This window comes from Vigna unguiculata, chromosome 6 (assembly GCF_037176805.1).
Source record: "Vigna unguiculata cultivar grain cowpea cultivar isolate G323 ecotype 2 chromosome 6, ASM3717680v1, whole genome shotgun sequence".
NCBI classification, from domain to species: domain Eukaryota; kingdom Viridiplantae; phylum Streptophyta; class Magnoliopsida; order Fabales; family Fabaceae; genus Vigna; species Vigna unguiculata.
The window spans coordinates 25548266-25561265 of NC_140797.1; the positions used below are offsets into that span (position 1 = coordinate 25548266).

The 13000-nt window shown below is 31.6% G+C and overlaps 1 protein-coding gene across 1 annotated transcript; it reads left to right on the plus strand.

Moving 5' to 3' along the window:
• Nucleotides 1-335: 335 nt before the first annotated feature.
• LOC114186854 (flavonoid 3',5'-hydroxylase 1-like) lies at nucleotides 336-6665 on the plus strand. The gene is made up of 3 exons (XM_028074897.2): nucleotides 336-719; nucleotides 1824-2375; nucleotides 5900-6665. The coding sequence occupies exons 1-3, from the start codon at nucleotides 372-374 to the stop codon at nucleotides 6530-6532; spliced, it is 1533 nt and encodes a 510-aa protein (XP_027930698.2). The 5' UTR covers nucleotides 336-371; the 3' UTR covers nucleotides 6533-6665.
• Nucleotides 6666-13000: the final 6335 nt, after the last annotated feature.

The following is a 13000-nucleotide window of genomic DNA, read 5'->3' on the forward strand; positions in this document are numbered from 1 at the left end:
TTCTGATAAAAATCGAGTAATTTCAATAATAAATAAATTATCATAAGAAATTATGACATTTATTTTCCTAGTCATAATTTAATAAAGATTTATTTGTCTTAGCATATTTGAATTTTCATAAAAAGTGAAGAAAGAAAAAGACCTTGCCTAAAACAATTAAGAATCACATGTATTCTCTTTTTGTAATTTTTGTTTAATACGTGTGGGGAAGGTTGCACCGCGAGCATGAAGAAGTAGAACCAACTCTTCTTACAATTATTTAGCAAATGTTGGTGGCAACGTGCCCTGCCAAACTCCACACGACACCACACCGAACATCATCGTATATATGTCCCCCGAGCTTATGAAATATCTACACTTAGTTCATAGGCATGGAGACTCTGTTCCTTGTGAGGGAAATTGGTGCGTCAATATTGATCTTCTTGGTGACCCTTTTGTCCATTCGCACAGTGTTGAGACGCCGTGAGAGGAAGCTGCCGCCGGGGCCAAGAGGATGGCCTGTGGTGGGTGCACTTCCTCTGATGGGAAGCATGCCCCATGTCACATTGGCTAATTTGTCAAAGAAATATGGACCTGTTATGTACCTAAAAATGGGTACTAACAACATGGTTGTGGCTTCTACTCCTGCTGCTGCTCGTGCCTTCCTTAAAACCCTCGACCAAAACTTCTCCAATCGCCCTCCAAATGCTGGCGCAACCCACTTGGCTTATGATGCACAGGTACGGATCTCAACACCATTTGCTTCTTCTATTTTTATAAAAATCAAAAACCCATTAATATATTATTTTAAGGTTTTAAATTAAAAATAGTGTTCATTTTTTTTTTTATTGAGTTTAACTATTAGGTCTCGTTAATATTGAATATTTTTTTATATACCCATCACATATTTTGAATATGTTTATTAAGTTGTTTTTAGATTAGGAAAAATATGGTTTCTTTTTTAATTATTGAGATATTAATAAAAGTAAATCTGGGCCATATCAATGATACAAGTTTACTTATAAGACAATTATTTGACCTTATTATGTATGTAGAGGTATGTTCTAATTTGTTTGTATAAAAGGAATATTTTTTTATTCTTCAAAAAATGGGCTTAATTGGACCATATATATAATTAATTCCTCTATCCTCGATTTTTTTTTAATAATGTATAAGTGAGTTTGTTGGTAGTACACATTTTAATGTTTTATGAATGGAAGATGATAGTTTGATAAAGTTTTTTTTATAAACTTTGACAAATTCTTCTTTTTAAAATCACATCAAATCTTTCTTTTCTCTTTTCAAATCACACCAAACATTTTTTTTTTATTTAATGAAGTATTGTCACACTCATATTGTCAAAACTTTATAAAAACAAACTTTGTTAAAAAATAATTTTCTTTTATGAATAAGAGACTTTAATCACATGTAGGATATATAATATGAAAAAGTTATTTAAGTGTAATTATAAATATAATTTATAAAATTTATTTGAGAATTATATTTATATCTCTTGCTTTTTCCTTTTTCTTTTACTATTGTGGTAATTGTTACCAAGGTGTGGAAGTATAATATTTAAAAAAGAAAAAAGGTGCTGTGGTGACGATGTAATATTTTAAAAATGAATGCTTCTTCGAAATTTTAAAGGAGTTGGGATTTGGACGTAATTTGAGAAAAGGTGAGGAGATGTTAATGGAAGGTAGTCTTGTATTAAATGTTAGAAGATAATAAGGTTGAGTTTTGTTATTTTGATTTTTGAGAGTACACTATCCCATGTCTTTTTCTGAAAAAGATGAGTTAATTTTAAAATTAAAGAAAAGCTGATTTAAGTTTTGTTGAGACAGGATATGGTGTTTGCCGAGTATGGATCAAGGTGGAAGTTGCTGAGGAAACTAAGCAACCTGCACATGCTAGGAGGAAAGGCTCTGGATGAGTGGGGAAAGGTTCGAGAAGAAGAGATGGGGCAGATGCTGAGTACGATGTACGAGTGTAGCAAGAAGGGTGAAGCAGTGGTGGTGCCAGAGATCCTGACCTACGCCATGGCCAACATGATAGGCCAAGTCATACTGAGTCGTCGAGTCTTCGAGACCAAGGGTTCCGACTCCAACCAGTTCAAGGACATGGTGGTGGAGCTCATGACTGTTGCAGGCTACTTCAACATCGGCGATTTCATACCCTTCTTGGCCAAATTGGACCTGCAGGGTATTGAGCGTGGGATGAAGCAGTTGCATAAGAAGTTTGATGTGTTGCTCACCAACATGATTCAGGACCATGTGGCTTCTAAGCACAAGAGGCAGAATAAACCCGATTTCTTGGACATGGTCATGGCTCATTATGGTGAACACGACGCTCATGGGGACAAACTCTCACTCATCAACGTCAAGGCACTCCTTCTCGTACGTATCACTCTTTCTCTTATCTCAACTTCTTTCACCATCTCTTCCCACCCTTCAATCACAATCATTATAAAATCTTATATTAATTCATATTTAATTCATGTGAAATTCCAAACACTAAAAACCAGTTCAGTGTTGTAAACTAATTTTAAAATTATTTTATTTACTAAAAAATCTAAATTTATTATTATAATGATTAATTATTTTTTATTATTAAAGTTGATTATTATTTTAAAAAAATTTCTTTTGCAATATATTTGTGATGTAATATGCAATGTGTCAAGTCCACGACCACAACTTACGCCACTAATCCACTAAAACATATGTCTTTGGGACATTCTTAGTTGTGTCTTATTCACATTTTCAATACTTAGACAAAACTTTAAGACGCGTAGCGTTTTTTGAAATATCATGTTAGCAAATGAAATTTACTTAAAGTCAGAGAAAACTTTAGGCTATATTTTTTAGTTGATAAATCTTACTAGATTCTTACAAAGTTTGAACAATAGTAAAGAGTGGGTTAGGAAGAATATCTTATAACGTAAGTTTTTAATTATTAATTCTATTCTTATTAATTATAAGTTTCGTCTAAGTTGAAGAAAATAAATATAATTTTTGGAGGTTTTGTAAACACCTTCTATTTTGTATACACATAGAAAATCAGTCCTACGCATAATAATTAATGAGTAATTACTGCATCAATTTTGTCTCATTGACAAGTATAATTTGTCGGTGTGATGAATTGATTACAAGGTCACTTTTTTAAAGAGAACTACAAGTACACTTTGAATTTTCTAATAACGAAAATGGGCAACAGATACAATATTAGACATTTTCTTTATTAGAATACATAAAGTATATTATTATTATTATTTTTTAATTAGTAATTTAATATCTATATTTAAATTTTTATATTTCTTTATTTAATTGAGTCTTTATTTTTATTTTTTAAATTAATGCTTCGTTAAATTAATATTAACGCTATTTTGAATGTATCATGTCTCAGAATTTGAGTTATTTTCTATTTTAAAATCTTTCTTATCTTTTTCTTTTCACCACCCACCAACCTTCCTTCACCTCCCACTCCTCCAAGTTGTTTGGAGTTTGAAATTCAGTTACAAGTTATTGAATTCAACCCGTTTGGAAATTAACTTCAAAGATATATATTTTTCTTAAAAAAATAAAAATTCAATTAAATAAAAAAGTATAAAAATTAAATAAATAAAAAACATAAATATAAAATATAAAATTTAAAATATTAATTATTTTTTTATCAAAAGTTTCAAATCTTGAATAATAAGTATCTTAGAAAAAAGAAAAGAAAACATTGCAGCTGAATCTAAATTTTGGATTGACTAATATTTCAGTAATCCTAACCACAATCAAACTCTAAAGCAAGTACCTTAAATACGATAAACATATGATATCAACAAACTTTCAGTGGCCAAAACAAATATTACTAATATTCTATTTATACTTCTTTTAATTCTTTACGTAGTGTATGAATAAAAGTTTATGACATGAACATACTAAGGGTCGTACGTACATGTTGTATGTGAACTAAAGTTAACCACGATCGAGTGTTATCTGTGAACTGAGATTCGCAAGATCGAGTATAAATGCTCCGACACGATACATCGCTTATCGGCATTTAGAAGTGGGACCACGGAAATGGGTGTTCCAAGATCGTAGGACAATATCATTGTTTATAATAAGTAAATGTATGTACAAAGTTGGATAAGATCTTTTTATTGGATTTAATCAAATCTAATTTATCTTTCGTTGATTTGAACCAACTTATATTATCTAAAAATTTTGTTTTGTAGAATTTTAAATTTCAATTTTCTTTGAATTCTTTATAATACTTTATTTAAAAACAAATTTTAAATAATTTAGTATTAAAAATATACATTTTATATATTTATTGTATTATGAAAATAAATTGATTTAATTTATTTTTTATAATAATAGAATTAAAATATTCACTTAATTTTTAAAATATTATTATAAAGATAATAATTAAACATTTAAATTATTCAAAATTTAAAAAGAAAAAAAAAGCTGAATTTTTCTCACCTCAACCAAAATTAAATTCAAATTATTGAAGATTTATCTCATTATTTATTCAACACTGAAATAATACTTATGCTATTATTATTATTATTATTATTATTATTATTAAATAATAGATATTAATTTATTTTAACTAATGGTAGAGTTTTTTTTTTTAAATATAAAGATTACATTAAGTTAATTTTTAAGAAATAGAATTTAATTTAATAAAAAAATTAAAACGAATCAACATCTAAATGTAGAAATCGAATCACCGATAAAAAAAAATTAAAATATTATTAAATTAATTAATTGTAAACAAACGGTAGCTTATTGATATGTTCATCTCATCAATATAGATATACAAGTCTTCAGCATGCCACACAAAATTTAAAATATTATTAAATTAATTTGGAATATTTTTATTTGAAAATATTTATTTTCCAAATTATTTATACTCTTAATTAGTAATATTATCTGTTAATTTTTGTGTGTGTATTAATTAAATACTTAAAATACTTTTTCTAGCCAGTAATATTTATCTAATAATGAAAGCACGACATAATATTAATGGGCATAGGTCCAACTTTTATAAAAGATATTTTTACTTATATTTTACTTTCTCATTGAATCAAACTTTTAAACTCATCCCGGCGTCTAACATTTTTTTGAAGGAACTGTAGAATGTTATACTAAAGAGGTGATGAGAAAAATGAAAGTTGAATCAGAGAAATTTATAATCGAGTTGAAATTTGTTAGGAATCCAAGTGTGATTCTAAGTCCCACATTGGCTAGAAATGAGAGAGTAGAGCACTATATAAGAATAAAGACCCATAAACCCATTGCCTTAAGGTTTTGGGTTGAGAGTGGTGTCAATATCTTATGTGGTTAGGCTCAAGTCTCATTGGTGTTTGTTCTCCCTAGTGAAACCCCCTCTGTAAAACCTAACAAGTGGTATCAGAGCCGATGGTTAATACCGGCTCAGACGAGTACAGTACCAGTATGGTCCTAGTATCGAAAGTCTTCCTGACAGTGTGGGTCAGGTAAGCGTGTCCCGTTAAGATGAACGGCCCTAGTATCGAAAGTCTTCCTGACAGTGTGGGTCAGGTAAGCGTGTCCCGTTAAGATGAACGGCGGTACGAGAAGGGGTACTCGTGGTTGGGAATGCTTCCGCTGGAGGGGGAGTGTACCACCGCTGGAGGGGGAGTGTACCAATGTGGTTGAAGGGACTCACCCTTGAGGGGGAGATTGTTAGGAATCCAAGTGTGATTCTAAGTCCCACATTGGCTAGAAATGAGAGAGTAGAGCACTATATAAGAATAAAGACCCATAAACCCATTGCCTTAAGGTTTTGGGTTGAGAGTGGTGTCAATATCTTATGTGGTTAGGCTCAAGTCTCATTGGTGTTTGTTCTCCCTAGTGAAACCCCCTCTGTAAAACCTAACAAAATTGAATTTGTTGTTGTGCAACAGAACCTATTCACGGCGGGAACTGACACGTCTTCAAGCATCATAGAGTGGTCCTTAGCGGAGATGGTGAAGAACCCAAGCATCATGAAGAAGGCTCACGAGGAAATGGACAGAGTGATAGGGAGAGAGCGGCGGCTGAAAGAATCAGACATCCCAAACCTTCCATACTTCCAAGCCATATGCAAAGAGACCTACAGAAAGCACCCTTCAACTCCTCTCAACCTCCCTCGAATCTCCAACAAACCATGCCAAGTTAACGGCTTCTACATCCCCGAGAACACTCGCTTGAGCGTCAACATCTGGGCCATAGGGAGAGACCCACAAGTCTGGGACAATCCCCTCGAGTTTAAGCCAGAGAGGTTCTTGAGTGGCAGGAACAAAACCATCGACCCACGTGGCAATGACTTCGAGCTCATACCCTTCGGCGCTGGCCGAAGAATCTGCGCCGGCACCAGAATGGGGATTGTCTTAGTGCACTACATTTTGGGCACCTTGCTTCATTCCTTTGATTGGAAGGTACCACATGAAGCGGGGGAGTTGAACATGGACGAGGCCTTTGGTCTTGCCTTGCAGAAAAAGATTCCTCTTGCTGCTTTCGTCACTCCTAGGTTGAGTCCTAATGCTTACATCCCTTAGATCAACCTTTCTTTTCTTCTCCGATGTTTCTGTTGTAGCTGATTACATATAATATAGCTACTCAATAAGTGTTTGTGTTGCACAACCAGTTGCACTTTCTAATGCTATGTGTTTCTAATGGTTTTGACTTTTATTTTCTGTCTTCTAGTTCAGCTTTATAATTTGATTTCGGTTAATTATGTTTATGTTATGCATGGGGGACTTTAATTAATTCAATTTATTAGTTTAGAGTTACTTTTTATACATCACATTTTAATTACTAAAAGATACTAGCACGCCCCCTCTTTTTATTCAATTTCAATGTTTATTGTAATAAACTATTTTAATTTCTTAAGGGAACTGCTAAAATTTTACCTCATTACTTATTGAATCAAGGTGCCTTAAGTATTACACACCGATAAAAAAAGCAATTGTAACATACACGCAATGCAATGAGTTCTTAGTTAAGTTGACATAAAAAACTAGTACCAACGTCAAGCCAAGAAATTTGACCCATCCTCACGAGTCAACAACTACTAATTCAATTTATATTGGTTTACTCTTAACCAGTTCGTTGTGTGTAAATGAAAGAAATATTTTAATGAAAATGAAAGGGAAAGATGAGGGCGGCGTAAAGACGAGCAAAAAGGGGAAAAATAGTATAATACATAATAATAGCGTTTGTAAATACCATAATTTGCATACAAAATGTGACAATTATAAAATTGTCATATTATAAAACAAATTATGACAATTTTTTATAGTCGTCATATTTACCTTAATTTTTTGTAGTGTGGGTATGTTGACTTTTAACCATAATTAAGATAAAATTAACATGTTAATAGTTTATGATGTCGATCGATCGTACATACATTGGAGGAAGAAGGTTATGACATAGGGGAACCATGGCTCCCCCAATCATTTGTTTTTATTTTTTTTTTCTATTTATTTAAAAAATAATATTTATATATTATTATTTTATTTATATTAATTGATTTTTATTTTATTTTATTTTTTATATATTTTAAAAAATATATTTATATATTATTACTTTATTTATATATTATTATTTTATTTATATTAATTTGATTTGATTTTTTTTAATTTAAAAATCCCGTTTTTTTTCTCTATTATAATTTCTTATACTTTTTTTATTTGGTTTTTCTCTTTCGTGCTTTCATTTCTTTCTCTCATTTTATTTCTATCTCAATTTTCACCATCATTTCGTTATTATTTTCAAAATCAAATTGCACTACGACAAAATTGAAGAGTTAATGAACATTTTAGACTGAACAATTTCTTCTTTTGAGTAAGTTCATTTTTTCCCTTCTTTTTTTTAAGCAATTTGTTTTCCTCTTGTATGTGGCTTTTCTATACTCTACGCATATCTCTATATGTTAGAGATCATAAAATCATGTTTTAAGATTTAATTTGAGGTATTCATAATTTTATTTTTTTGTAAAAGAATTGACAAATTTATATTAGAAAAATTATGATAAAGAGTAAAAGAATTGATTCTTTTTTCAAGAGGAAAGCTTGTGATGAAGATGAAAAAAATGCATCTACGTCGTCTAAAATTGAGAAACTTCATGATAATCCAAATATTGAAGAAAACGAAAAACAACTCTCTAAGGTTCCTAAAGTTACATATAATGAATTTGAAAAATACTTTAGAACGTGATCTGGGGAAGCGTCTTCAAATCTGACAATACCCACCAAATCAAATTGACAAGGTATGGATGACTTATCTAAAATGGGGTCTATATCAAATGCATCTAGAAAATTATTCGTTGTCTGGTAAAGATGATCATCCAAGAAGATTTCAGTACACATGGTTTAGCTTATTTCGTTTATGGTTAGAGTATTCGTCATTAAAAGATGATACATATTGTTTACCGTATTATCTTTTTAGTAGAAAACCAAGCGGACGACCTGACTCAGATGTTTTCATTGTTACGAGTAATTGAGTTTATTTTCATTGAATTCTAATTGGCAATAAGTTGATTGTCATTAACATGTTTTAACTTTTGTCAACACCCAATTTCGTCCGGCTAAATAAATAATAATAATTTGTTTTTTTCAGAAAAAGGTAAAAAAAATAATAAAAAATAAATAAAAAAATAAATAAGTTTTCTCTTTGGTTTTTTGCTTTATCTAAATAATAATAATAACAGAATAATAATAATAATAAATAAATAAATAAAAAGAAAAAAAAAACTTTGTTTTAATCTGGTATGTATTTTCTTTTCAGGCTTTGTTTCTATTTTAGCCCTAAATACTCTATACACCCACACCGTTTTTCTTGCAACTAATGGTAGCCCAAAATTTAATTTTCACACCCCCACTCTATGCTTTGTCGTTTCTGCTCCAGGTTAAGAAGTTAGTCTAATAATTAGAAACAGAATATGTTCTAATATTTAGAATTATTTACTCTGATTTTGTGCTCTGATTTTATGACACCTTTTTTCTAGATAGAGAAATATTAATATAATTCAAAACAATATCTCTTTTACTAATTAAAATTAATTTTGCTGATCACGTTTGATTTTGTGCTCTGTTTTTTATATGATTTGATTCTCATTTTGTAATAATTTGAAGACCAGTTCTTGCCTTTTAAAACTCGTTGTAGTTAAAGCAGACATTTATTACAAGATTACATTAGATTTATAATGTTGTGTATATAAACCCATCAGAAAAAGAAGAAGAAAATGAATTTTTTTTCTCAAAAATTTCTAGAGCCCTCTCTCACTCTAAGCACACATTCTCTTTTAACCCTCACACATACAAAAACCCACTCACCATCAATCGCCACCCCCACGTGCTTCTTAATGTTCCAACGCAACTATTGTAAGTCTGACCTCCCGTCCAGGTTCGCAAAATTAATTTTTTTATTGTGTCATGCAATAGTTCTCGAGATGTGTTTTTTATCTTGGTTGAATTTGATGTTTTCAGTATTTCTTTTGATATAAAAAAAACATTACTGTCATGCTTTTTGGGGTTCATTAGTTTTATAATTAAGGTTTTGTTGATTGCTTTGGGTTGTGAACATTGTTGCATGAATAAGTGAGAAATATCATGTTTTGACATTGTATGAATATGTTGTGCCATATTTTTTCATGTTAAGGGTTGTAAACTTTTTCATATTAAAATAATATGTTTAATCCTAAACGTTATTTCTTAATCTTTTATTTATTTATTTTTCTAATGTTTTCATAAATTGTGGATACGAAATAGTCAAATTTTGTTGGGTATCAATGTCTTATTTCGAAAGTTTTAAAAGGAAGTAATAACAAATAAATAATTTAAATACCCTTTTAACTTTTAAAATGTATAAGTGCTCGTATGACCACTCGCGTCGACTTAGTACTTAATACCTTCGCTTTTCTATAAGATTGCTAAAAAATACAAAATTTTCAAATATTAAAAAAGAATAATATCAACATCTTCGAATAAATTGTTTTCAAAAAGTTTTTGCATAAAGAACTACGTGACCCTGATTCTCCATTATGAATGGGGATACGTAGGAGCAAGGAGTAATCCTTGTCGGGCCCAAAAAACAAACAAATCTTTTTTGTTTCCTTATTTTTCTTTGTCATCTTTATTTATTTATTTTTATTATTGTTAATTTATTAGTTTATTAATTTATTAATTTTTATTTTGTTTTATTTATTTATATTTTATTTATTTATTTTATTTTATTTCTTTTTTTTAAAATAAATATTTAAAGGAGACCACATCAATTTGTATTTTAATTAAAGGTACCGTTTTAAGGATGGGCGTGGTAGGGTGCTAACACCTTCCCTACACGTAATTAACTCCCGTACCCCCAATCTCTGTTTTCGTAGACCTTGCTCTTTTTTATGGTTTTCCATAGTTTCCTATAATAACTATGGTGGCGACTCTAAAACCTCTTTTTAGAAAAATTTTATTTTTTTGGTTCGTCATCTCGTCGCGATTTCGGTCGTGACAGATGGCGACTCCACTAGGGACTTTAGAGAGTTAGGCCATTTAATTAAATATATAAAATTGATGTGGTTGTTTCAAATTTTTTTTTTGTTTTTTTATTTTTTTTTTGTTTTTTCTCTCTTTTCTTTTTAATTCTTTTTTTTTCCGTCCTATATTCATGTTTGTTTTATTTTATTTTATTTCTCATTATTTATTATTATTGTGTATATTTTTGTTAATTTTGGATGTTTTTTTTATTTTATTTTATTTTATTTATTGTTCATATTACTTTATTCTTATGCTTGAATTTTGAATCCTAGGATAGATGACTTTATTATATATATTTTTGTTTGTTTTTCTTCTCTGTTTGTCTGCAGGAAGGGGTTTGGGTATGCATTATCCTCTCTTCACACACACACACTATGTGCATGACATGAGTGGGGCCCTATACCCGGGCCTGAGTAACTTTAGAAGTAGAGGGGATTGTGTAGCAGTGTCACAGTGGATGTACTTCCCAAGTGGTCATTGTGAGAACCCCAGCTAGAGTTTGTTTGCTTCATTGGTACTCCCACCTCTTGTTGTTTACCAACTGTCGTGGGAAATGCCATGAAGTGGGCCATAGCTCTAGTGACCTTGATATTTAGGTATTAGGAAACCATCCTGATAAGCGCATGTATTTTACCTTAGATCCATTAGGCGTCAAACCTTTGTTAAGGCACAAAGGGAGATATACACTTTTTTTTATTATTCCTTGGTTTTTTATTTTTATTTTTTATTTTTATTTTTATTTTATTGTTATTTATTTATTCTCTTTCTTTTTGATTTTTGAATTAGTAATAAAATCATGCATAACATATTATTGCATCCATGTATTTATCATGTCATCATCATATTTATTTAATTTTAGGTCCGAAATTATAAAGCTATGATTAAGTTTCAAAAGAAAAGGCAAATTAACATAGAATTTGGAGTTGGGGGACAGTTAGATTTTGATGCTTTGAAGAAAAAATTATCCTTTAGGGTTATAGAAGAGATGAAGAGCATGATATCTAGGGCTAGAAATTAGGATTTTCTTTCTTTTGCATTTGATTTATGAGCTTTTTAGAGAGTGGGTTTGTGTGGACTTTTTTCCATGTCAATTTCTATTTACTCACAACTTTATAATTTCTTAATAAAATAAATGATTTGCATTATGTTTTTCCTTCCTTTTCTTCTTCTTATTTTTTTTAATAAAAATAATAGAGCAAAAATAATAAAAATAAATACGGCAAGGCCAAGGCACCCTTACAGGACGCGAGCAAATAGTAAAAACATGGAGGACTGGGAAACTGCACAAGAGACAATAAAAGCAGATATCAATCAACTAAAGGACCAAGTAGGTCAAATCTTGGAGGCCTTGAAGTCCTTAAAGGCCTCAGGAGAAGCTTCATCAGCAAAGGGTGAGGAAAGCACTCACGACGCTCCTATTGCTTTTCCAACATACGGATTGCCATCGAATTACACCCCACCTGTTGGAGATTATTCAGGGGCTGAACATGCTTCCTTCTCATTCCCAATCAATACTTCAAGGAATGAAGCGACTACCTTTGCAGAACCACGAGTGACTGTAATACCCAAGACTTTAAACACAACTGTCGATGATGACTCTTTGGGCAAGATTACACCACACCCTACTATGCAGTCCGTATTCGTTGATGTTGAGGGAACCAAAACTAAGTTGGAAATTTTGGAAGAACGACTACGAGCTATTGAGGGAGGTGGAAACTATGGGTTTGGCGATGTTGCAGGTTTAAGCTTAGTTCGTGATGTAACAATACCTCACAAGTTTAAGGTTCCGGAGTTCGAAAGGTACAAGGGTACCACATGTCCTAGAAGCCATCTAACCATGTATTATCGAAAGATGGCTGCCTATGCTTACGATGACAAATTGTTGATCCACTTTTTCCAAGATAGTTTGGTTGGGGCAGCATTGAGTTGGTATACCCACTTGGAGGCGTCTCGCATTCGCTCTTGGATGGATTTGGTAGATGCTTTTCTGAAACAGTACAAGTATAACATGGATATTGCGCCAGATCGTTTGCAATTGCAGAACATGGCCAAAAGGGATGCAGAATCATTTAAAGAGTATGCCCAACGATGGAGAGAGCTTGCTGCTCAAGTGGAGCCTCCTCTTCATGATAAAGAAATGGTGGCAATGTTTGTGAGCATGTTACAACCACCGTTCTATGAACACATGGTAGGGAATGTATCTTCAGTTTTCGCCGATATTATCATCATAGGTGAAAGGATAGAGATCGGGCTGAAGAATGGAAAGATTGCATATAGCCCGCTCGCGGCTACAACTCCTAAAAAGCCCGATTTCAGTCTCGGGAAGAAGATGGAAGTAGAGGTGCATGCAGTATCAACAATACCTAAGTGGGAAAATCAGACTTTTGCTTACCAAGCACAATCTCCACAACAGGGATCCTATCAATCACAACATAATAACACTTGGAAATTTGAGGCTAACATAAATCCCAACCAGTCTTTGGGGCAAATCACTAG

Coding starts and splice junctions, on each gene's coding strand:
- LOC114186854 (XM_028074897.2), top strand. CDS start 372: ATGGAGACTCTGTTCCTTGTGAGGGAAATTGGTGCGTCAATATTGATC. Junction 720..1,823: donor ACTTGGCTTATGATGCACAG/GTACGGATCTCA, acceptor TTGTTGAGACAG/GATATGGTGTTTGCCGAGTA. Junction 2,376..5,899: donor ACGTCAAGGCACTCCTTCTC/GTACGTATCACT, acceptor GTTGTGCAACAG/AACCTATTCACGGCGGGAAC.